At 43.9% G+C, this 26,675-nt stretch overlaps 2 protein-coding genes and 1 long non-coding RNA gene across 3 annotated transcripts in view; 1 reads left to right on the top strand and 2 right to left on the bottom strand.

Annotated features, from left to right (window-relative positions):
* Positions 1–15,318, bottom strand: part of spire2 (spire-type actin nucleation factor 2) — a gene marked incomplete in the record, with an annotated part of 45,785 nt that extends 30,467 nt beyond the window's left edge. The window contains 3 exon segments of the mRNA XM_024282594.2: positions 531–905; positions 3,514–3,557; positions 14,875–15,318. Coding sequence (XP_024138362.1) covers positions 531–905; positions 3,514–3,557; positions 14,875–15,160 — 705 coding nt within the window.
* Positions 15,319–15,409: 91 nt separating this feature from the next.
* Positions 15,410–26,675, top strand: part of LOC112152511 — a 23,155-nt gene continuing 11,889 nt past the window's right edge. The window contains exon 1 of the long non-coding RNA XR_002920316.2: positions 15,410–16,031. This is a non-coding gene — a long non-coding RNA (uncharacterized LOC112152511). The remainder of the gene's footprint in view (positions 16,032–26,675) is intronic.
* chst6 (carbohydrate sulfotransferase 6) overlaps positions 18,365–26,675 on the bottom strand; it is a 34,609-nt gene continuing 26,298 nt past the window's right edge. Inside the window, exon 2 of the mRNA XM_024282147.2 lies at positions 18,365–22,910. Within this exon, the coding sequence (XP_024137915.1) occupies positions 21,670–22,866 (1,197 nt within the window). The 5' untranslated portion in view covers positions 22,867–22,910 and the 3' untranslated portion in view covers positions 18,365–21,669. The remainder of the gene's footprint in view (positions 22,911–26,675) is intronic.

The following is a 26,675-nucleotide window of genomic DNA, read 5'->3' as shown; positions in this document are numbered from 1 at the left end:
AGGGATGCCCTCACACAGATCTGGGAGGAAATGCCACAAGACACCATCCGTCGTCTCATGAGGAGCATGCCGCCACGTGGTCAAGCATCCATACAAGCTGGTGGGGGTCACACAAGATACTGAAAAGCATTTTGAGTTGCAGAAATGAAGTTTTGGAGAAATGGACTAGCCTGCTACATCTTCATTTCACTCTGATTTTATGGTGTCTACACGATTGAGCCTCTGTAGGCTGAAAACTTTTATTTCCATTAAAAGACTTGGCATCCTTGTGTTCCTAAGACACTGCCCTGTCGTTATTTGTATAGATATCCAACTTCATACTGAGATCTGATGAATCTAATGTGTTTCTTTAAAGTGCTCCTTTCATTTTTGTGAGCAGTATATGTGTGGATCAAATTGAAGACATAAGGTGTCCTCATAAAAATGACATTACTTCATATGTTTGAGTGTATTTCTTCACAGGGTTTAACACCCTCTTGATTCCAGAGAAACCGTTCTCTCTCAGCGGCGGCTCGCCGGGGTCACCGTACCTCCTTAGCGTCTCTGATCTTGGTGAGGAAGGTCTGCAGCTCCAGAGTCTCCACAAACAGCGCCCTGCAGACGGCCTGGTAGTGCTCGGGGGCCACACTGGGGTTGGCGAGGCGAGCCGTGCACAGCGCCATCACCTGGCTGAACGTGCTCAGGGGTCCCGTTGCTCCCTCCTGCTCCTCCTCCTCCTCCTCCTGTCCGCTGTACCCCTCATCCGATGTGCTGTTCTTGGTGGAGCGCTGGGCCTCCCCCTCCTGGCCCCCGGCCACCATTTTCTCGATGAGGCGCTCCAGCTGCGGGCTGAGCTCCCGCTCCTCGCTGTCGTCCAGGCCCCAGTCCAGAGCTTGGTAGATGGCCACGCCGAGCGACTGGACCAGCTGCAGGAGAGGAGCACAGACAGTTCACCTGAGAGGATTCAGTCCCATCATGCGGTTTAATCCGCTCCTTAAACAGACATCTCATAAATGAAATTTTCACAGCTGTGCTCACTCAGACTCAGGGATGCTCTGGAGGAAGAATCCATTAAAGACTGCGATAAAAGTCAGGTTTTCTGTGTTTTTAACATGTTTTTGTTTCTGACAAAGGTCAAATATAAAGAAAACTTGCAGGAGAGTGTGAACAGAGAACTCTCAGTTGTGAAGGATGGGAAGAGGGGCGGGGCTGTTGGCAAGGAACAACTCGGTGGTGACTTTCTAATGACCCGCTGCTGCTCTGCAGAGACTAGATCTCTACTAGAACCTCAATGACCCTTCAGTGGTTCTGTTTCCTCTGTGGAGTTTTAGAGGAAGTACTGTCAGCCAATCACCAGTGAGCTTGTTCCACACCCCTCTCACTGAAGCTGCTCAGAGGAATCTGTCAATCAAACGTTGGGGGCGGGGCCAGCGGGAGCCACATGCTTTTACTGAAGCATCTGATTGGTCAGACCGCTAGCGTGTCGTTGGAGCACGACGACTAGCAAAGCAACAACAATGGAGGTCATCCAGCAGCTCGTCTTTTTCTGTCAGTTCATCGCGGAGAACAGGAAGTGCTTTCTAATGTCGTCATCACTTCCTGCCAGTCAGCTGGTGGCTACAGCGGCTCCACCCAACCGTCCCGTTCCATTTCTCTATGGACCTACAACAGACAGGGGCCCCCTAGAGGTAAGGGTCGGAACTGATCCATTTAACAATGGAAACGCTCACAATACCGGATCAAACCGGACCGGACCGCTCAGTGGAAAGGAGGCTAAAGATCCCCGTGTTTTTGTTGGAAAGCTGTGATAATACGGTAAGACAACAATACTTCACTGGTTAAACTTCTACCTGATGAGAAACAAACTTCCTGATCTACTAATCTGCTTTAAAGTCAAATTCAAAAAACTGTTTCAAGTCCAGTTGAAATATGTCATGAAATATAAAAGAACATTATGAAGTTCAAGTCTTCAATGACTGGATGGAAAAATGTTTGACTCACCAAAGAACAAAAACATGAAGTTACAGGAGAATTTAGCAACAAACATGTAAAAGAATACTCTTTTCTTGAAGGGTTAAATCTCTGTGAAACTTGGAATTATTTCATCCCTTAAACATGACTCAGTATTTATTCTGTATCCTGTACAATTGTGCTTTTTAGTGATTTATTTTCAACTTTTTTAATCTTTTCTGTGTAATTTACTAAAGGATTTTCTAGGGCTGTCAGATTTGTCGCGTTAAAAACGCGTTAATCTGATGTGTGCGTGACGCCAACAATTTTTTTGACGCATTAATCGCGGATTTTCTCATACGTGCCTTTCCATACCGCGTGCGGGCGTCCCGCCCTCTAACTCACCGGCTGCTCTCACTAGATCACCGGCGGGTCTCCAAACACCGAGCTGTGAGCTAAAACCGGCCGGCGCTAGGACCTGGAGAGCTCCTGCACCCTAACCCGGCTCCAGTTCGCGTCCAGTACCACGTCTGGTGGTACCGGCTCGCGTCCGGCGCCGGTTCCCGAGAGCTGCGGACCCCCGACGTTCCGAACAGCAAGCTCACCGGGGGACGTTCTAAATGTTCTGGAGGTTTAAGCGTGATCCAACCCCAGCATAGCGGTCTGTCTGCCGGCATATTCATGGCGTGAGCTCCTCTGGACACGTCGCTGCATCGAGCTGCAGCCAGAGAACGCGGCGGCAGTAACAGACTGTCAAACTATCCACAGAGTATCCCGCTTTTCTCAGTCTTTAATGTTTTAAAAAACAAAAGTTCATTGGAAATGATAAATCTCTATTTCATTTATTACTGTAGTTCAGCAGAGGAGGAAAAGATTTGGTCCTGACAAAAAATGAACATGAAAGTGTTATGGAAATGTTATTTTTGATGTTTTTTATTTTATTTTACTGAACGTTGATTGAAGTTTTGAATTTAAAATGCCCTTCACTTGGACTTGGGCTTTTGTTAGGCATTTTATGTTACAGCCTTTTATTGTTAAGAAAGTTTATCTCAATACAATGTTACAAAATAAAGTATTTCTGATGAAAACTATTAATTTTGTCATTCTTGTTTTCATAATTAATGTAGAACTACTAAATTCCACGAACCACACTTTTTTTTTCTTAAAAAAAGGCCACATAATAATTTGTGATTAATCGCGATTAAAAATTTTAATCGCCTGACAGCTCTAGTATTTTTTAATTTATGTAGTCATTTTGCGTATTGTTGGCAATGTGCTTGCAGCGTTTCACGGATTTGTGTTCCTGCTCAGTGATTGGACTCCAGAAAGTATCGATGTCTATTAGCATAAATGAGAAAATGACTTTTGTTTCCGTTTATCTGTCACTTCTTTTGGTCATGAAAGCAGCTGATGTCTGAGGATCTGTTCGTCTCTTCCAGTTCCAAACACTTTCAGTAAAGTGCAAAGGAGAAACCTTCAGCTCATCCAAACCGGACACACCTGGAATCATCAGCATCCACTCTGTGCTTCATTAAATGATCAACTCCTCCTGAACTGTTCATGAATCATTACAGAGCGTCTTACCTCACACTCTGCAGGAGATGAAAAAGCTGCTTTATCAGCATCATCTGATGAAGAAGAAAACAGAGAAAATCACAGATATTTTTACTGTTACTCAAAACCAGAATGTAAACAGATCAGAGTTCAGCTGGAGGGAAGGACGAGGAGACAAATCCTGAATACGCTTCAGAACAAAAGAAGAGGAAAACACGTTTATTATAGATCAATACAGACTGGAGGCCCCGCCCACAGTCTCATGTCAGAGTTGTTAATGGGCCTTCGTGAGAGCGAGCCCCCCCCGACACAGATACTGGCGATGACCACGGCGAGGCCTGAACATCTGAAAGAACTCATTCAGCAGCTTTCACTGCAGAGAAACATGAGCGGCCAGGAGGCGGAGTCACGGCGGGGACGAGTTCAGAGAGGAGAAACCACGAGAGGATAATGAAATCTCTTATTAAAGATCCATTTGATCACCGACGGCGCATTAGTGATTCAACCAGCAGAACGAGGTTTTAATTCTGTTTTCACTCGTTTGGCGTCCAGATGAGGAAACCACTTAAATCAAGAAAATGTCTTTAAACTTTCCTCAATGTAATACGTTCCCTTAGAAAAAGGTGCATGCTAATGCTAATGCTAATGCTACACACGGTGAAGGCCTGCAGGCGGACAGACGGGTTCTGAATGGGATGGGGGGGTCAGGAAATGACCCGTCAGCCACAGAGCTCCTCTGTTCCCGTCTGAACACAAACGCCGCCACCAGCACCAACAAAGGCGCCACGGCGAGCATGTTCTCACTCAGGAGCCAGGCGATCACCTGAAGCCCTGGAAACCGGTCACACTGGTTCCCATGATGCACTGCAGGGACCACAGACCAACAATAGCGACAGAACTTTCTCACAAACGCTCCAAACAAAAGGAGGAGTTTCCTTCAGGTGCAAACGGTTGTTCAGGTTCAGGAAACAGAAATAAGAGATAAACTGGAGATGAGACCAAAGCAGTCGCTCTCCAGAACCAGAAGTTTTCATCAAACCCTTCAGATTTCTTTGGAACAAAAACTCACAAATTGACATCATTTCTGTTGTTTTTAGGGATGTCCTGATCAGGTTCTTTTGGGCCCGATCCGATTCCGAGTCATTTGATTTTGTGTATCTGCCGATACCGAGTCCTGATCCGATACTTTTATAAGACATTTAAAACATGAATAAATTAAACAAACAGATTAGTGTTGTCCCTCATTTATATTTCAATAACCTTCTTTTATCATTAAAAACTTAAATAAAACACTTCTGTGAAGTAGCTTTAATAAACAAGTAAAAATACAGCAAATATAAACTAGGAAAAAAATAACTTTTCTTGTTATATAAGTGATAATTAGTCATGTGATAAAGTTTAGTGACTTTAGCTTTAACATCTTTAGAGCTATTGAACATTTTTGATCAAATGTGATTCCTGTCCTCATTTAAAATTCTTAAAAATAAAGTATAACTTTGTTTTAGCATAAAATTTGATGAGTGTTCATGAATAGCTGATATCATTATTAGTTTTAATTTATTAGTTTTATTTATTTAGTTATTTTTAAGGTTATCTGCTTATTTATTAAGTTCTTAAGACATCACATTTTCAGTTTTATTACCACAGTAGTTAATTTTCTTATTAACTATATTTCTCTGTCAGATAAATCAAACAGGCATATCAAAGGACAGCTCGGGTCCTAAGGAGTTAAATCACGGCGCTAGCATGTAGCAGTTAGCAGCTGCTGTTTAGCCATCTGTCTGCAGCATGAAGAGCTTCACATTAAACAGAAACACAAATACTGTCTCTTTCTGTTGGAATACCTTTATAGGTTGTTGTTTGAGTTATGACAAACCAATAGAGACACTTGCTGTCAGTTTAAAGTGTTTTTAAAGGAGTTATTGGTCCCGGAAGTTAGCTTTCTAGCTAGCTTTGTTAGCTTTGGTTTTGTTAGCCTTCTGCTTGACTTGCTGCCGTTTTCTGGTGATGACATTTTGTGATCTTTTCATGACATGCAGACTTGTAGTGGAGTATTTATCCATAAAGATAAGATAAAATAAAAAAAGCTCTGATCATAATGAGAATAAATGAAATATCCAATCCTGATCGGACAAAGGAGTCCGATTCCGATCGAGTCCCAAACCACGTGATCGGCCCCGATTTCCGATCACGTGATCGGATCGGGACATCCCTAGTTGTTTTCCTCTGAGCTCAAACGTGAACTTCTGAATATTTGAAATCGTGGTGAACAAGGCTCAGATGAACGTTTATGAGCGACCACAGACAGTAGAAATCCTCGCCGCACGCCGTCACGTCACCGGAGCGAATGCTGTCCCTACAGTTCCAGAAAAATAAAGTCAATCCAGTCGACATTTTTCTGCGGTCTGGACTTTTTCATTTTGGAACCAGATGACGTTAAGCAGTGATTGGTCAGAGTCATCGTTTCTATGGCAACCACTCTCACCACTCAGGAGAGAGTTTGTTGGAAAGCCACACCCCTTTCACTCAAAGCTAGCTCAGGGAGAATGCGTCAAGCATTTTGAGCGTTGGAGGCGGGGCCAGCAGGCACCACATGCTCTTACTGAGGCTTCTGATTGGTCAGTTTAGAACTTGAATAACTTGATCAAGAAGATTTATCATGAAGTTTAGGAAGAAGATGTTAAGCAGACCAAGAATGGTTATTATAGCACAAAAATGTTCTCCGTTTCTTTCATTTTCTTTAGCAACAGTCTCAAAGGAACTGATGTTTCTGAATAGAACTTTGGATTCTTCATCCACTCAAGACCGTCGTGGAGCGTTTACATCACAAATACTCTTCATATCGTGTAGAGAGACTGAACAAACATCCTGGGTACTTTCTGTTGGACCTTCAGGTCAGAAGCTGAGGGACTCAGAAGAGGACATCGTTGTTGGGACCTTCAGTGATTTTATTCAGAGACAGAAGATGAAAGCTCTTTCTGTTGGGAGTCCTACAGAACCCGTCTGGGTCGAACCAACAGGTCATCAGGGAAGAGACCGTCTGCCTGAAAGCAGCTCAGCAATTAAAACATCGTTAGAAGAGTTACAGTTTTCTTTAAATGTCAGTAAAAATGAATCTTTTTTTCTATTGCAGTTTAACAATCGACTATAGTAAAATGTCTCCAGTGGTTATGAAGCTTTTGGTTAAAATCAAAAACCTTTCATCAGTCCAGTAGAAATTCAGCCAGAGGTGTGGGTGGGACTGTTGGTTTCCCTTTCCCTCCCCATCACTGAGACCTCAGACCAGCAGCTGGTGCCCCCCCCCCCAGCATATTTCCTGATTCCCAACAGTTTGAATAAAGAAATACAACTTTGAACTTCATTTTCTCTGTTTTTTCCTCCATCATCAGAAAAATGTCCCACAAACACGTTAGAAACACTATAAGATTGGATTTGGTTTTCAGTCACAGCAGACGCACATCAGGTGAACCAGCAGAAGATCTTTCCATGTGATGGTATCTTCAACTTAAATGTAGCTTAACGTGTTTGTAGGAATCAGGGCGACAGTCGTCATGACCCATCAGTTCCAGCTTCATAAACCCCTTCACTGTCGTGGTTTGGAAGCTAAATAAAGGTCAAATAATCGTTTCAGTCATGAAGAAGTGATGGAGACTGATGGTGACAACTGATCAGATTCATGTTCAGCTTTATGTCTGTTAATATCTGCAGAACCACCAGCCTGCAGCTCAGAATATTCACATTAAAGCAAACAAAATCCCTTCCTGGAAATGTTTGATTCCTGGATCTCACAAACAGGAGAATTCCCATAAAACTGATACTGTTACCATGGAAACGAGGTCTGAAAATCCTCAGTGACACAGAGAAGAATGAATTCAGAAAAAGTGTCAACAGATGAACCCCAGAACAACAGAGAAATGTCAACTTCTCTAACTTCTCTGTGCTTGAGACCAAAGCAGATCCAGAGACACACAGGAGTCCGTCAGCCTCACAGGAAACGCTTCAGACCTTAAACTCTGACGTTCCTGGTTTCAGGTTTTGTTTAGACAGCAGATCTGATGCTGAGCTTTTTAAGGAGCAAAGTCGTCTGTTTAGATCAGAGGTCAACCTTTCTGAAGCTGAGAGCTACTTCATGGCACTGAGTCACATGAAGAGCTACCAGTTTGAAGTAACTAATGTGCTCAGTTTACCTTTTAGTTCTGCATTAATAATAATAATGATCCTCTTCTATGTGAAGACTCGGATTTCTCACCATAATTATCAACAATGACAACAAGTTAGGGAACAAATATCAATATTCAGAACTTTATTCATCTCAGTAATTGAGGATCTGAGCGACAGCAGACATGCAGGTGAGGTTCAGGTGAGATAAGTTTCCTGGAAGTGCCGACTCATAGTGAGATATGGAATATTCTCCTGGTCGTTCAGTCCTCACCTTCAGCTCAGGTTAAGGTGGAGCAGCAGGTGAGATGATGGAGTCCTGCTGATCCTCGAGCTCTTTAAATCAAGGTTCTGCTGTTTTAACCCCAGTCGTTTTGACATAGTTTCTGCAGAGCGGCAGAAGTTCATTACAAATTCACCTCTAAGTAGTGGGCGGGGCCACTGGAGTAAACCTGTGCTCATTTCCCATCATGCCCTTGTTTCCAGGCTCTCCTGCCCCTCACACCACCAGCTTCACATCACAAACAAAAACGGAGAGGAACGTCGGAGCGATTCGAGACAGACGAGGAAAACAAAGACCTTCACGGATCTGTCCGTGGATGCATCAGAGCGGGGGAGACCACGGTGGTCCGCAGCAACCACAAGCTTCTTCAAACTGCATGTTTTCATCTGCTCCAGATTCACAACGATTTGAAGAAAGAAAGACTCAGAAATGCAGTTTTGATCTTAACTTTCTTTATGTTCTCCCTCGTCAGAAAAACTACAAGAACATTTAAAATTCCACATCATCCACCTGAACCTGGTCTGAGACAGAAGCAGCTGAACTCACGTTTCTCTGGATTTCTATCTAACATATCTGGACTTTAAAGGTGGTCCACGCTCACCTTATCAACCTGCTGCAGTGACTAACAGGTAATCTCTAACTATATGTTCACTTTAATCTGATGAGGATAAACTTCAGCAGGAAGTGGTTCTGCTGGGGGGAACCTTTGATCCAGACGTTGGTCTTATCGGATCTCAGCCTCACCTTTGATGCTCCACAATAAACCAGAAACATGCAGCTTCAGTGAAGCTCTCAGTCATTTATGAGATCAGGGGGACGACTGACGATGAGTCAGCTTCCTGGTGTCTGAGGATCCAGAATCTCCAACAAACTACATTTCCCACAAAGATGGAGCAGTTCTGCTGGAGCAGCAGACGGACGGACAGCTGAGGTCAGCAGCTGACTGCAGCTCCTGTTCACCGCCGTCAGTCATGTTTCATCGCGACGCAGAGGAGGAAGAGGAGGAAGAGGAGGTGAAGAGACAGTGTTTTGGTCTCAGCAGATGGAGATCCAGACTCCGTCTGGATCCTCCGTGATCTCGTCTTCTCTCTAGCGCCGCGTTTTACGACCTCCCGGTGAAGGTCACATCTCCAGGAAGTGGAGAGTAATCTGAGAGCAGACTGCAGGCGGTGGATGCTGAAGCTCACGGACGCCGTCACGTCATTATAGAATGATTCTCTACCAGGAAAACACGCTGTTCACTAGAACAAGAAACTGCTGCCCAACATGCAGTGGAGAACTTAAGAAGTTCCGTTAAACTCTGAAAAGTCTTCAGTCCTGAAGCTTCCAGAAGCTTCACTGTTCCATGATTATACTGCTGATGTTCAGTCCTGGGATCGTTGGTCTGCTTCTGTTTCTGAGCAGAAGTCAACAAATCACACCAAATGATCCCGCAGCAGATGTGAAGACTGATCTAGAGTAGATCTAGTGATCTAGTGAGTGAGGGGAGGAAACAGCTGGATGACGGAGACATCACTGAGATGATGATAGTCTGAAGAACCAGAGGAGCTACAGGAGTGAAGACTGGGGGTGTCACGGATCACAAGCCACAGTTCGGCACACGCGTGTCCGACAGACCGTCCCAACCCCCATCCCCCGCGCGTGAACACCTCGTGCTCGTATAATTGAACTGAATCCTCCGTTCACATCGAATGGAGTTCACGTCAAACTCATGAAAATCCTCTTTGTTTCAACAGACGCTGAAGTGGCTGCTGCACAGAGCCAGAACGTGAAGCTCCCGGTGCGTGGGGGAGGAGCTCTTGCTGCGTGGGGGAGGAGCCCCCACTGCGTGAGGGAGGAGCTCCTGCTGCGTGGGGATGGAGCTCCCGCTGCATGAGGGAGGAGCTCCTGCTCCATGTGGGAGGAGCTCCCGCTGCACGAGGGAGGAGCTCCCGCTCCGTGTGGGAGGAGCTCCCGCTGCATGAGGGAGGAGCTCCTGCTCCATGTGGGAGGAGCTCCCGCTGCACGAGGGAGGAGCTTTCATCAAAAACTTCTCTGGACTCCATCACGGAGGTCGTGAATGGTTTCTCTAATTTTAAGAGCTGACTCAAAGCTCAGATACACGTCTCTGTTCTGGGTTCAGAAAGCCGCTGCTCTGTAACAGGAAGTCAGGAGATGATAGTACGGCGAGCCAAAGGGATCATAAATCTCCAGGAAAAGCAGGCATGGAAGCACCATCTTTTACATATAGTAATTATTTTAAATATTGGAAGGTTCTCAGAGTTAGTTTCAATAAAACAATTATTACCAACAAATATTTTTAAGTTTAATTTTAACTGATTTATGTACGATTTAATTTGGACATCAGCATTGTAACCCTTCAACTCTCCTTGGCTGGTTTACATTAAAAGTAGGGTCGTCTGGACCCACAAGACAGTGAGCTGAACTTTTTTTATCATTGATTTGTGAGTTTCACTGATGTCCATGACAGACATAAATCCTGTCCACCTTTGTCCACATTTGATGGAATGAATCACATTAATATGTGGGCGGAGTCATCTGGACCCCAAAGGGAGTGGGTTGGGGAACTCCAGGGAGATTTGTCAGCGCTCCGCGTTAGCAGCTTCATGCTAACGTATGACCGGCGACTATTGATGATTTGGAGATGGTATTTTCCCATAACTCTCTGTGTGGAGGGCTAAATGTTGGGGTAGAGAGAAGCTGGAGGGGTTGAACCCGGGTTCAGCCTTACACTGGACGGCCCACAGTCTTCCTGCTCTGCTCCATTCTGATCATCCACTTGTAGACAAATAGATCCATGAACGTCGTTGTTTTCCTCTGAGCTGGAATCTGGATCAGAACTGGATCAGAACTGGACGGCAGGATAGAAACCATGATGATCGGCGTTTTTGTTGCACCGCTAATGTTAGCTTGGGGGTGTGAGGGGCTGTAAGCTAGAGGAGAAAGTGTAATGATGGGAAATGAGTGCAGGCTTACTACACAGTCCCGCCTCCAACTCAGAGGTGAGTTTTCACTGAACTAATGCTGCTCTGCAGAAACTGTCCAAGCAAACATCCTGTTTTCTTTATTTCACCTAAAAATCGTACATTAATCATTAATAGATCAACAGAGGATCTGAGTGGACTGTAAACTCCAACTGTGGAAACGGTGGAGAAATCCCTGCAGGAAACAGGAAAACTCAGGAGGTTTTTGGGCTGAAGATTCAGATTGGTTTGAGACTAAAACCAGGATCTGATGGAGTTCTAAAGCAGATCTAGTGTTAGTTATTCTACAAACGGTTCGGTGTCATGATCTAGTGTTAGTTATTCTACAGACGGTTCGGTTTCATGATCTAGTGTTAGTTATTCTACAGACGGTTTGGTTTTATGATCTAGTGTTAGTTATTCTACAGACGGTTCGGTGTCATGATCTAGTGTTAGTTATTCTACAGACGGTTCAGTTTCATGATCTAGTGTTAGTTACTCTACAGACCGTTCGGTTCCGTCACATCAGGAGACGACTGATCTATATCTACCTTCTTAAACACCATCCTGATTATTTCACATTTGGACTTTATTCTATAAACTAAAGATTAAATCCATGTTTGAATCTTCAATTCCCAGATTGAGATTTCCCAGAAGCCTCTGCACTGAATGTTCTGCATCGACAGAGTACGTCTGTAGACGCATGTGAACAAAATCTCATGTGTTTACATGTAGTTTTGATCAAATCATTCCAGGCATGACGTCTTCTCTGGAATAGATTCCGGGTGTTTGAACCGTCCTGTACGAGATCCTCTTTAGGGGTTTCAGATTCATGAGGGAAATCGGACAAAGCCCCATAGCGACTGTCCATAAACACTTTTTCCAGGGAATTTGCAGGTATGCTGGAGTTACAGATTTGGACACCCCCAAAAAATGACAAATATCCCGTAGACTGCACTAGTGAGTGGGGGTGGGGGGATTCAGACAGGCCTCTGTGGCTGCTGATGAAATCCAGATATTCGGTGATGTCACCTTAGGTGGCTGGACGCTGTGTGGGACCGGAGCATGGAGAATCAGGGTTCGATTTCCAGTCTAGTCCAGTGTGTGTCCTTAGGCAGGACCCTTCACAGTGCAGCCTAAATATGCAGCCACACGGAGGCCCAGGCCGGGTCTAAGTTGGGCCTGGGTCTGTGTTCGTGTCTGGGTCAGGTGTGGTTCTGGGTCTAGGTCGGGTCGGGTCTAGGTTGGGCCTGGGTCTATGTTCGTGTCTGGGTCAGGTGTGGGTCTGGGTCTAGGTCGGGTCGGGTCTAGGTTGGGCCTGGGTCTAGGTTCGTGTCTGGGTCAGGTCTGGGTATCCCTGTGCCGGTCCCAATCCCAGATAAAACACAAGTTTATGTTGGGAAGGGTATTGGGCATAAAAAAAAAAATCTCACCCAGAGCAAGTCTGTGCCTCAGTGGAAGTTGAGGTGACCTGTGATGTCACCTGGCTGCCATGTTGCTCCGCCCCCAAAGGTCAACAGTAAACTTTCCCTCACTACTGTCTAACCCACAGGTGTCGAACTCCAGGCCTGGAGGGTCGGTGTCCTACATGTTTTCCAACCAACCTGCCTTTGAAGCTCCTTATTGGCCAAACACACCTGATCCAGGTAATCAGCAGCAGATGAGGCAGGATTTCTGGAAAACCAGTAGGACGTCGGCCCTCGGGGACTTTAGTTTGACACCCCTGTAACCCCTCTGCTATACATGTCCCACCGCATCCATCTTACCACCAACATGGTTGAAGGACATTCCAATAATAGTTCCTGGTCGGCTGCTAGAGGTTAGAATCCGGGGAAGGACGGTGGTCCGCTCTGTCCTCCATTTCTATCTCCTCTTTTCTTTGTTCGATTTAGTTCTCTGTGCTTCTGTTTGGTGCAGTGGGATTCATGTGTTGTTCCTCTTTCCGGAGATGGATCGTCTGCTCTCCTGTCCTCGTCAGTGGACCTCACCTCTGGCTCACTCCCCAGCTGTTCCAGCTCTATCTGATACACCATTCAAACCTAGTGTAGAGTTAGATAAGCTAATGCTTCTTGAACAGCCCTGGGGCAGGATCTCCTGGTCTCCGCCCTGGGGCTGGATCTCCTGGTCTCCGCCCTGGGGCTGGATCTCCTGGTCTCCGCCCTGGGGCAGGATGTCCTGATGTCCGCCTTGGGGAAGGAACTCCCACCCGCCCTGGGGCAGGATCTCCTGATGTCCGCCCTGGGGCAGGATCTCCTGGTCTCCGCCCTGGGGCAGGATCTCCTGGTCTCCGCCCTGGGGCAGGATCTCCTGGTCTCCGCCCTGGGGCAGGATCTCTCCTTCTCGTGGACATCCCTGAGGTTTCTGCTTTTTTTCCAGAATCGGTTTGTTTTTGTTTTGAGTTTTTCCTCACGGAGAAGGACGGGGATTTCCAGTTTAGTTTAGCAACCAGCTATTGTTTATATTTCCAGAGTGATTTGATGTTTTTGGACATTTCCCAACTGTACAATAACGTTAGAATTGGGCTATAGAGACCAAATGAAACTGAAAACCTCTAAAGACTTTCTTGTGCTCTGGTGGACTTCACCGTCATTCAGACTTTTTTAGCCGTCATCCATTTGATGAATCCACCGATGATGAAGACTTGGATGATTTATGAAAATATATGTTTAAACAACTAATCGTTCAAACACAATGCATTGTGGTCTATATTCACCAATCTTGATGCACTCTGGTTTTTACTGAGACTTCTGGGAAATGTCTGCGTTTTGAAACTGTAGATTCAGAAACCATGAAAATGCTGAACGCTCAACAGTGACCTGAATGTGGACATTTTTGTGTCTGTAGAATAAAGTTGTGGTGTTCCTAAATGATCCCGTGATGTCACATTATTACTATGTTGCTCCGCCCCTTCCTGAATATTAAATCCTCCTCTGAGAGAATTAGACATCTACAGAATTGGAAGCAGGTGGCGCTGTGGAGTCATGAGTGTGAATCACTTGAAGGTCAAATCTGGACAGAGAAAGTAGGAATCGTAGTAACCAATGAGGTTCTTTGATGACCTCTGCCCTCTCTGCAGGCTGGGACCATGATGATGGAGTTACCAAACCAACGAAACTTTTCAGGCATTAGCCACGTCCTGCAAAAAACAGCCAAATGCTCCGGACATCATCCTGACTGCGCTCAGGTTTGAACCCTCACGAGAGCCTCCTGCTTCAGTGTCTTCAGTCAAACTCCTGATTATTCATAAAAACTTTAAGCTTTGATCAGAAAAACACGTTTACCACACAGGAAACTAGAACTCTGTAGATCTGCCAAAAGCTGAATCTAAATCTGTCAAGTTTATGATCAAATTAACCTATTAAATCAGATCACAATACAGAATGTTTTCTGTTTTTATGTGAACACTTTTGTTGAAAGTCTTTCTTAATTCTGCCTCAGATTTGATATCAACTGTGATCAATACAATTAGTAATATTCAGATTTGTTTGCAAAAATAAAAGTGATTTTTCATCTGCATTTAAGCTCAGTCTCAGTGTAAAAAGAAAGACATGAGAGAAACTAAAGACAGTTTTCTGGACGTACATGGGGTTAAACTTTATCTGTGGTTCGTCTGCAGGTTAAAGGAATAAACATCAGTTTAATATGAATTATGGGTTCTAGAGAGATAAGCTGCTGCAGTTTAGGCTCGAAATGATTTTAATGCTGAGATAAGAGAGAAAGGAGGCCGGCTCCATGAAGGCCTCAGAGCCAGGAGGCATTCTGGGTCGGAGCAGAACTCCATGAATCATTGATGCTCTGAAGGGTTTCTTTAGGGAAGGAGTCAAACATCCTGGAGCTCCAGAGGGAAACGAACAACGACCGATACACAGAAACTGTCATTCGGGATGTTTGCAGAAGTTTGGCTGCTTTTAAACACCAACTCCTTTCCATGTTCTCCACTTGGCGTCAAACACACTTGTTCAGAAGGAGAGGGCTCAGCCGTCCTACCGTTCCGCCTCAGGGCCACCGTTCCGTCCCGGTACAGCAGCAGGGAGGACGGGTCCTTCACCCGGAGCAGCCTCCCCGGCGGGCTCTGCGGGGCCCGCAGCCCGCTGCAGCACTGGTACACCACGGCCCATGCCTGCTCCTCGTTGACCGGCTGCTCGTAGGACTTCAGCACCTCCTCCAGAGACAGCTCCCGGGGCTCTGACAGGTCCCGCGCCTCCCCGCGCTCCGTGGAGGCGGTCACGCGCGACTCTCCGTCTCCCGCGCTTCTGTTCGCTGATCTGGCCATGAGCGCGGTTCCGACGGGCCCATGCTTCACGCGCGAGGCGCCGGGCCCATTTACGCCGTCCGTCTCTCGCAGTGAGCCCCGCGCGCCGCTCGACGCGCTCTCAGCAGCTGGAGGTAATTACGCCCAGCGTTGTCAAGGTAACGACGGTTACGAAGCACTTCCGGTTTAGAGGATTCAACAATAAAATACACAAAGATTATTAGTTATAATAATAACTATATTTATGTTTATATTTAGAGCGACCAGATCCGTTTAAAACACATTTATGGTATAAAGGTGATAATCTCAAAGAAAAACAGTAAAAATGTTCTTTGTTTTGTAAATGTGTTCCTTTCATTTAAATGACCACAATTATTTACATACACAATAAACATCCTCATAACAGGAAAGTGAAAAAAGGACGTTCTTATTTTATTTATACCCTTAAATAAATCTTTTAGGGAGAGAAAAGAGACAATTCTGAAGTCCTTTACGCCTGTTACTACAACACAACACAAATCAAAACAACACAAACCAACACAAAACAACACAAACCAACAGAACACAAACCAACACAAACCAACACAACACATTAAAATCCTTTAATTTAGATTTTTGATTTAGATCCGTAACATTTTCACAAATCCTAATATTTTAAATTGATGCTTTTATTTTGGTGTTCCAGCGGCGGTACTTCCGTCAGCAGCTTGGCGGTTTTTCAGGGAGGGACGTCGCTTGTCAAATCAGAGGGAGAGGAGGAAGACTGCGCGTGCGGGACGAGCAGCGAGGACGCGGGAACGTCTTCGTGGCTGCCGCATTATCCACCTGCAGGACAAACGTCCACCTGCTGACCCCGCCCAGGGGAGGAGCCAGGAGGCGCGAGGAGAAGGAGGTGACCAAAGTTTACATTTATTATTTGCTATAATTTAATGTTATTATTATTATTATGATTATTATGATTATTATTATTATTATTATTATTATTATTATTATTATTATGATTATGATTATGATTAATGGATCCCTTGTTTGCTCATGATTTCCTTCAGGCATGTTTTTTGTAAGAAACTTCAAAGTAATATTTTTCATTTTCTGAAATATTCTTAAGCATTTGGTTGCATTTTGTATTCATTTAAAGTCATTTCAAAATGAATTTGTTGCATTTTGTTTATCTTTGTGTTTATTTTAAGTGTGTTATTGTTCATTTTGTTTTATTTTGTCCCTTTGTTAAATGTGATTGTGTTGCTGCTTTTCTCTTTTTATTCTCTTTTTTCCTTTAATTTTTTTTCTTTTTTACAGTTTGTGTTGTCATTTTTCTTGATTGTATTATTTATTGATGGTCACGTCGTGTAAATGTTCTGTGATTTGTTGTTTGTTTATTCAGTCATGCAGCGCCCTCCAGTGTTCAGCCGTGGTACAGCACACATCCGCTTCATTTCCCATCAGTGAGAAACTTTGAACTGTGAACCCATTAAAATAAATTCTTTTGGGGGCAAACCTAAATACAAAATGAGGAATTCACAATTAAACTTATTCACTGTTTAAATTCTACAATACATTTTCAAGATTCAAGATTCAAAAACAACTTTATTTGTTCCCGCAGGGAAATTCAGCTGTAGAAGCCACAAATAATAATAAAGAAAAGCAAAAAACATAATTAAACTGCTAAATGATCAGTAATGATCTTATAAATATATGTAGAGAGATAAATGTAAACAAATTTACACAAACAGCAGCAGATGAAAGACTGTAAATGTACAAAAGAGCTTCAGAAACAGCACCAAGGTGTTTCCTTTCTCCTGTCAGTCACAGAGGAGTCACATCACCAGATGGGAGGAATGACTTCCTGTTCGGGGCTGCAAGAGTCTGAAGCTGCTTCTCAGTTTCATAGAGAGGGTGGGAGGGATCATCCATGATGGTCAGCAGTTTAGCCATCATTCTGTCTCTGGCCACTTCCTCTAAGCCGACCAGCTCGGAACCAGCAACAGAACCAGCCTTTTTAAGGAGTTTTAAGGAGTTTGGGGGCTGGGATCAAGCCTCATTTAAGGGGTTAAATGGACTCCAGCTGGTCCAGTTGGTTCTTGACCAAAATCCAGAGAGAAAATTCAAGATCAACGTATTTATTTATCCTAGAATGTTCTCACCTCGGTGTTTAGAAACGATTTGTGTTTGAGGACATTCATTTATAACATTTCAAGTATTTACAAACATTTAAATTATGATAGAGTTTCTAAATATCATAATTTAAATCATTGTACTTCTGACTGCAAAACATGTAAGTTCCTTTCAAAATAAAAGACACGGCGTGAAGTAGGATCCTCCTGCTGCAGCACATTTACGGACATTAAAAATGTAAGATGATCGTTTTCTTTATTTTACTTTAGTGCCCCATCATCCTTTTTGTCCCTTTACTACCAAATCTAAACATGATGATGGTGATTGAATCTGTTAATGTAAATGTCTCAACTAGCTCTAGAATATGAGCTTTAACCTTCTAATAACAATAAATTAAAGTTTTTATCATCTTTGTCATCAGGTATGTTAAAAATATAAACATTTATGACTAAATGAACAAAGTAAAACCCTAAACACATTTATCATTGAAATTATTGGCCGTGGTGCAGCGGTAGGGCGGTCGACTCCTGGTCAGAAGTGAGCGGGTTCGATTCCCGCCTTGCCTGCCCATGTGTCGAAGTGTCCTTGGGCAAGACACTGAACCCCGAATTGCCTCTGGTGGGAGGTTGGCGCCAGTGTTCAGCAGCGGAGCCACCACCAGTGTGTGAATGTGTGTGAATGGGTGAATGGGTCTGTGACTGTGAAGCGCTTTGGGCCCTCGAAGGAGGGTAGAAAGAAGGAGGGTAGAAAGAAGGAGGGTAGAAAGAAGGAGGGCAGAAAGAAGGAGGGTAGAAAGAAGGAGGGTAGAAAGCGCCACACAAGTATACGCCATTTTTTTTTACCAGAACTTTCTACCGTGGAGGCTGAAGAGCTGCTCTGGAGCCTCACGATCTTCTAGAATGAAACACACTAAGAACTACTGCAATAGTCCCTCATGGGCTGAGCTGCTCCTTCATTATTCTGATCCTAGTTTTCCAGATTCTGCTGCAGGATTTTAGCAACTTTGATAAAACACGAGCTGGAGTCTCTGCTGCTCAATCGTTCTCCTTCAACATTTGGACTCGTCACACAAACTCAACACAACAGAAATGGAAAGAAACAAGAAGGGACTGAGGTTCATTTTTTATTAAAATATTTGTAAAAATCAGCAAATTCCTTCATTACAAATATACATTCAGCCAGCAGGTGGCGCCCGAACAGAGTTAATGTCATCAACAGTTTCTTTTAGTACCAAATAATTTAAAACCTACAAATTCGGACCCAAACTCAAAATCACAGCCCCATTTTAATGATCTGCACCGGTGATTAAAATGAAAAGTTGATTCAACATAAACCGTGACCCCTCCCTCCTCAAAGCAGCAGTTCTAGGACGAACCCTCGTCCAGCTCACGCTGACACAACAGGAAACACAGAATCCCCTCATGAAGGTTTACGTGTAAAAACGGAGGATTTACACGCCGGTGTCTCTGGACTGAATGAAAACGTTTGTTGTTTTTTAGTCTTGCTGACGTTTTGCCGACGAGCTCAAACTTTTAAAGGCACATGCGTTATTTAAATAAAACCAAAAGTCCCCGATCTCACTTTGTTCTAAAACCGTCATCAGAAACTTTGAGCTGCAGAAAACTTCCCTTACAGTCCTTTCAAAATAAAATGTAAGAGCAGAGACGTCACGTTTTAGCAGAAAGAATGAAGCTCAGATCAATGAAACTTCATCCACTGCAGCAGCTGAGCGTGGAGCTGTGCACCAGCGTCCCTCACACCTTCAGGGACTTGAGGCCGAGTTTGGATCATGAAAGTACTTTGATGCTGCAATTTCCTGAATCTCGTCTTCATCTTCAATCACAGACTTAATCTGACGGATAAAATGATCCGAGTCTGATATTGTGATGTCATAAAGCGCCTCACATGAAGGAGTTTCATATTAGTACCATGTGTTCAACTCTCCTGTCAACGTCTCAAACCAAACATCTGATCCCGGTTAACCAGGACGGAGACGTGGAAAACAAAATACAAAAACAAGATAAAATAAAACCAAATGGAGGATTCTGATCCGGATCAGAGACAAAGAAGATCTTTCAATCCACTCTCTCAATCTACAACCTCTGATGCAGCAAACGCTGTTGTCTGTGTCTCTGTCACATTTACAAACAAAATGTATTTCCTACATTTAACAAGCTAAACTTCCTGTCTACAATAAAACAAGGAAATATTTCACTTTGTCAGACAGACAGACAGACAGACAGACAGACAGACAGTCAGACAGACAGATGCTGCTTAAAACAGCATCTAAGATGAACACCAGAACCAGAACCTCCACTGGAGTTTGATCAAAATCAAATCTGCTTTCCATGAATCCGTACCTTCAACTCCTCATCAATAATAAACATTAATATCAAGTTCTTCACATCAAGAATGTCTTTGCTGATTAAATACATTCCATTCTACCTGTTAGACACATTTCAATCATCAATTCATTTCATTAAATTAAAACTTAGAGGATAAATATGTAAGAAAGAATGTAACAGAGCAGGTTTTCTGTAAAACGCCTTTCCGGAGCGGGAACATTGTTGTTTTTCTGACAGAAACCTTTAAATCCAGTAAACCAAACGTTCCTCTGAGGAGCTCCACATTATAACTTCAAGTCCGTCTGGATTCAAACTGGTAGATTCTGAGCTGGTTTTTAAGGAATTGAACAGCCGTCCCTCGAGGGGTTCGACCTCCTGGAGGTAAAATGTTTTACGTTCGTGAGAACTTCATCTGACTTCTGGAAGAGGGACATTCCCTGGAAACCAAAACTTCCTTCATTCTTTCTGTCCATGATTATTCTGGTCTGGTCTGAGCTCGGAAGGCGTGTCTGCAGAGTCTGCGTCTGCAGACACGCCTTCCACCCAGTGAGCGGCGAGTGGTCGTCAGCGGCGGCGCCCTGCGAGTCGTGAATGCCGCCACTGTGCTGGGAGGGAAGGAAAGCGGCGCCTCATCACAGCTGGGAAAACGAAGCGTCTCCGGAGCCTCGGAGGAGTTTACCTGTAGCCTTCAGCTGGGGGGTGGGGGGCAGGCCTCGCACAAGAACAACATATGAGAGTAAAGTCGCTCATTAGACGGAAAAAGGTTGAAAAAGTGTTCGTTCTGCCGTAAACAGTCCTGATTTTCTGGGCATCGGTTATACTTTCCTCAAATGATTCGATTCACAAGAGCCTGAATCGATTTGATTTTTTTCTATTCTTTCAATTCTTCAATTCAACTCAGTTCTGAGTTTACACATTTAAACACATTTGTTAAATGTTGTTGTTAGATGTGGTATCATCCAGAGTTACATGATTCTCTAAAGAAGTTCTAACTAAAATGTTCAGATCATTAACAGTAAACATTGTTCTGCTTCTCCTGGAGGACGTTTCAGTTTGACCACTAGGTGGCGATCATTCGACAGCATTACACCTTATTCCAGGAGAAGAAAGACGATGTTGTAGGCCACAAATAGTTACTTTAAAAATATTTCCTTAAGAGTTTGGAAAATTCCCATAAAGATGTTCATTTAGTCAGAATGAATGTTTAGGTCGACCGAGTGTTAGCATTAGCCGTCCTATGGGAAATCCCATTATACGTTAGCATCAAGCTAGCTGACTTTATGTGTTAGGTCGATTTATGTCTTTCATGAATCAATTATTGATCTATTAAGTTTAAATCAATTCAAATCGATTTAACTTTCTGATTTCTAATAAAACTAATTCATGTGAATTAGAGAAACGGCATGACGTCAAACTGCTCCAGAATCTGCAAATTTATTAAAAAAGAATAAATGACTTTTTCTAAATCAAATGAGCACTTTTAAAATAATAAATATTTGAGTTTTATCTCATAAATTCAGTCTTTTCTCCAATAATTTTCACCTTTACTCTCATAGTTTTCTTTGTTGTTTCTTTTCTAGTGGCCGTCACAGAGAACTGATCTTTCTGGTGGAAACTGAGCCGACGTGGTTCGTGGTTCAGCCAGAAAAGCTCAAACATGTCAGTTTAGAGACGCAGTGAGTCGTTTCTGAACGTCTGTCATTTCAAATCGACATTTGAACAGCTTTTGGTTTGAGAGTGCGGCTCACACGAGGAGTTTCTGAGCGGTAAAACTCAAACCGGATCCGTCCTCTCCTGGGGGTCATGAGTGATCTAAAGGGAGTCAGGGGTCAGGGGGTTAAACGTCTGCTGGTCAGGACTCAAACTGGAGAGAAAGCAGAAGAAAGGTGGTGCTGTTGTCTTCTCCTTTGTCTGGATTCCTCACATGTGCAAAAACCTTCAAACTCCACAAAGTGCTGAGGAGCGCCGCTCCGTCATCAGTGGTAAAACTTCCTGCCACAGATGTTCTGCAGGAGCCTCAGTCCTCCGTCCTTCCTGTCCTGAAGCAGAGGATGCTGGGAAGGACTCTCTCTAACTCCGGGCCGCCTCCTCGGTGCCGGCCTCCCAGTCGAACTTGAACGGCTCATGCGGCACCAGCAGGTCCATGTCCATGTTCTTCTGCTCCTTCTCGCTGTCCACGGTCCGGTAGCCCAGCAGCGACATGGCTCCTTTGCAGGCGTCCTGGATCTTCTTCACCTTGCTGAACGGCAGCGCCTTGCGCCAGGCCTGCGTCACGGCTTTGGCGTTCCGAGACGTGATGTCGAAGGCGTCCCGCACCGAGCCTCTGCCCTTTCCGTGCGTCACGGTGACGATCCAGTCCTCCAGCTTGGGGGTCATCTGCAGACCCACGAAGTCGTAGACCTCCTTGATCTCCTTGAGCGGGTTGAAGGCGATGTCCTCGAAGCGGACCAACTTGTAGCGTCCTTTCAGGAAGGGCGGCGGCTTGAGGACGGCGCGCTCGTTGATGCGGATGTGGCTGCGGCAGATCTCCTGGATGGACTGGAACTGCACCTCGCTGGCGGGCACGTTCCTCTGCTCCAGCACGATGGCGTTGTCTCTCACGAAGGAGGCGGCCGACTGCTCCTTGGAGCGCACCACGGCGCGCGGGTCGCGCACCAGGTGGACGATGCGGAAGTCCAGGGTGGGGTCTCTCAGCAGCGGGTACAGGGACTCCAGCTCGAAGAAGCGCACCTCCTTCAGCACCACGTGGCTGTAGGAGTTGCAGGCGTCCTCCACCTTCTGCAGGCCGCGGGCGTCGCAGGTGTGGTAGCACTGCGTCTGGTTGCTGATTTGGCCGCGCGGCGTGAGCGGGCAGGCCGGCGGCGAGCACAGCGCCCGGCTGTGGCTCCACATGAAGATCTTGGACATGTTGCGCTGCTCAGGCATGTAGGAGTCCATCACCGAGAAGTCGCACTGGAACACCCTCTGGATGAGGTCTCGCACCGCCATCCGCAGGAAGCGCGCCCCCACCCGGGGGGCGGAGCTCCACACGTGCCAAGCCGGCTCCATCAGATAGAAGACGGACGGGTGCTGGCTGAACACCTGACCCATGAAGGAGGAGCCGGACCGCCACGACGACAGCAGCAGCACGTGGACTTTACTCTGGGAGGGGGGCGGAGTCTGTGGCTTCACCTGGATGTACCAGCCGTAGAACATCAGAAGCGCCACGCCCTGCAGGAACACCAGCACGATCAGGGAGGGGTAGCTGACTTTACAGCGGGAACTCATGGCGGAGGAAGCAGGCCTTCGCTGGGCTCGGTCCAGCACGCCGTCTGCAGAAGACCAGAGAAAAAGATCATTTCTTTGTTTTTGTTTCCAACCCGACCAACATGGCATGCAGTCCCACTTACATTCAAATTGATTTTTAAACAATGGCCTCGTGCAAACTATGAACACGGTTCAAGACATAACCGGACTTCATTAGAAATCACAGCAGAGTGAACAGAGACACAAAGTTACTTCATACATGTCGTCTGTGGAGCTGCTCAAAGAGAAAACTACTGTTACACATACAGACATGTGAAACTGAGTCTCTTGAAAACATAAATAACTGTTTATGGCCTCCAGCAGTTTCTTTCTCCTCAAATGCATAAAGTCATTCTGATGGTAGGGGGCGGAGCTAGAGATTCCAGCTCTTCTTCTAAAACCGGCTTCCTCACGCTATAAAGAATCCTCTCTTTCAGCTTCCAAGTGGCTCTTCAGGTTGTTTTGTTGTATATAATATTATGCACAAAATGAATGACTACAACTAGTAATAATAATGTGTTTTTATTTATGAATGTTGATTATGTAAGGGATAATACCCGACGAAGTGTGCGTTATGAGAAATTAACGCACGACGCGGAGGCCTAAACCGTCCGACGCGAAGCGGAGGACGGTTGCCTCCGTGAAGTGCGTTAATTTCTCATAATGCACTCTTCGGAGGGTATTATCCCGCTTATACCATGGTCTTTACAAAATAAATAAACATTTAATCAATATTTAGTACTTTATTCTTGTTATTTCTTTGGTTTAGCTCATTTTTTCACACAAAGCGGACTATTTGATCATCCGTGATGCGGTTTGTTGTCACGGTGACATGGAACACGGCATGAAGCCTGAAGCCGTTACAGACCTCAGCTGCAGCGGTAAAGTGTCGCTGTTTTGAAAGAAAGACCCGGACAAATTAGGATATTTTTCTTCTTTTTCTGACGTTAATCCTTCAGTGAGCAGCTAGAACATATTCAGCTTCTGTCTGTGTTTCATTTCACGGCAGGTTCGTTCTTCTGAGCTGCTCTAAAAGGAGAAACTCCCTCTTGTGGTGAAACAGAAGACTACACCTTTCATGTCGAGTGGTGTTTTATTAGAAGGAGAATAACCAATTTGTCAATATTAATTTACCTTACAAAAGGAGAGGAATATAAATGCTGGTCGCTACAATAAGTTGAATAAAGCATCAGTTCAGAGAGAAAGTTCATCCATTACTGCTTGTTTTGTCCAGACGATGAAGGAAAAATGTGTTTTAAAGAAGCCTGCGCAGTGATATCGAACGTTTGGTCTGTGTGACCGGAACTTCTTTTTTAGGTGTGCGTTATTACTGTGCATTATCACTTTTTAATGCACACCCAGCAGCCAATCAGAATCGAGTATTCACCCAGACCATGGTATAAGTATAGATGATTTTATTCATTAACTTCAGATAAAATATAATAAGAATAATGATAAAATTACTTCTATTTTCAACTTTTGACTCGATACGTTTTCATTTGATTTTGTGTATCTGCCGATACCGAGTCCCGATCCGATACTTTTATAAGACATTTTAAACATGAACAAATTGAACAAACAGATTAGTGTTGTCCCTTAATTATATTTTATTAAAATTCTTTTATCATTAAAAACTTCAATAAAACATTTCTGTGAAGTAGCTTTAATAAACAAGTTCGACAGGACTGTATAGTTCCTTTGCGGAGAAGTGCCTTCAGTCAGAGCGCCTTCTCCAGCTCAAGAGTGGAACTCTGTCCCTCACGCACCAGAGAACTCACCACATACACTCTGTTTAAAAAGCACTTAAAACACTGGCTTATATCACAACAAACATGTCTACATCAAATTGTTTTAATTGCCTGACACTCCCTGTCCATTTTATGCCACCTTTGAGTCTTTTATAATAGTTTTAATGTTTCTTACTGTGTGCATTTTATTATTGTTATATGTATTTTATATGTATTTTAACTGATTTTCTAACCTTTATTTTGTATGTATTTCTTTATTTCTTACTTGCGTACTTAACTGATGTTTTAAGATTTTTAGGTTGACAATTTTTAACACCTGTCCAGGGACTACGGATGAAAAATAGCTTTTGGCTAACTCTGGCGTATTGCAGCGATGCTATTGATGTGCACTGTCCCTGTGAAATAAACTATATAAGTGATAATTAGTCATGTGATAAAGTTTAGTGACTTTAGCTTTAACATCTTTAGAGCTATTGAACATTTTTGACCAAATGTGATTCCTGTCCTCATTTAAAATTCTTAAAATGACATTGTTTTAGCATGAATATGATGAGCGTTCATGAAAAGCCGATATCATTATAAGTTTTCATCATTTTTATATACATTATTTTTATATACATTTTTAAGACTATGTAGTTTTTCTTCTTCCGGCTCTTGCTGAAGTCAGACTCTTTTTCCTCTCGCTCCTCCTGTTTCACTCCCAAGGCTTTGGTCCTGCATTTTTCACCTGCATCCTTCTGCGTTTCGCTCTGTGAGAAATGGATCTGATCAGCTGGTCTTTGAATTCGATCAACATATTTTCCACGCTAAGGAACGGGAAAGCGGATCCCTCCTGGCCAGACGGAACCCACGTGGTTGGATACACCAACGATCCATGGGGCAAGTGGAGGCTGATGTGTCGGGCCCAGCTGTCTGTGGAAGATGTTGAAGATGTGTATCTGTTTGGATTCCTGATAATCGGATTTCTCATAATTGGGATCGGAGGATTTCAGATGTATCGGTCAGTCTGGAAGCTGCTCACTAGGAGCTCAGCAGATACAACGGGCTGTAAAGACTCACAGTGATGAACTCTCACAAACGGATCACAGCCGCTGTGCCTCACTTGCCCAGCAGAGCGCTGGCGAGCCTTGAACTTGGATGGAAAATGGATACCAACTTAGAGAGACTTTCTGCTCGATTGACAGTAGGGCTGGCAAAGAAATAAAATCACGATTTTTAAATTTTATTTCACGATTTTGATTTTATCACGATTTTTTAAAAATAAATTCAAATTGACAAAAATTGAGTTATAATGATTTTAGTTGAAAGAAGTAAACATATTTTTGAACAAATATTTACATTTATTCGAATTAAATAGTTATCTATTAAGATTAACCTGTAAATATTGCAAGAATTGCGTCTTCTACTGCTACAGGTAATACATTGCTGTCAAATGAACAGCTTCTAAATATCAGAGAGTTTTAATTTTTCCTTTGTGCTAAAATCCATAAAACAGAGCTTGTAAATGATTATCACCCAAGACCAGAAATGAGGGAGACTGATGAAGTTTATAGCATGAATGACTGATAAAGTTTAGTAAAGTCCTTTCTCTATTAAAAACAGCTCAAAGTGCTAAATAATAAAAATAATAATAAAAAAAAAACATTTACCACATTTTAAAATGAAACTAAGACTTGTATTATTTGTGGATTACATACATGGTAAATAAATCTCAATTGCTTCAGAATTTACCTTCAAATAGACGATTTCATTGTACTTTGAGAAAAAGGCTCCAGCTAGCATCTTTAACTGATACAAAAACATTTTTAAACTTGGATGATAACATCAAATACATCTGCCAAACTGTTAAGATTCAAAACACAGAGATAATAGCAGTAAATGTTTTAAAAAGTTTACATCCACAGCTCCTTCACTAACATCTGCTCTCTGCTGTGTTTATGTCACTGAGCAGAAAGCTAGCATTAGCATTAGCGCTGTTTATTCTAGTTGGGCTTTTATTCGGTCCGAACGACCAAGAAAGAACCTCAATGGTGACGCCGCGGA

Source organism: Oryzias melastigma, linkage group LG6 (assembly GCF_002922805.2).
Source record: "Oryzias melastigma strain HK-1 linkage group LG6, ASM292280v2, whole genome shotgun sequence".
Lineage (NCBI taxonomy): Eukaryota > Metazoa > Chordata > Actinopteri > Beloniformes > Adrianichthyidae > Oryzias > Oryzias melastigma.
Note: the sequence above shows the minus strand (reverse complement) of the source record. Positions and strands in the feature narration are given on the sequence as shown.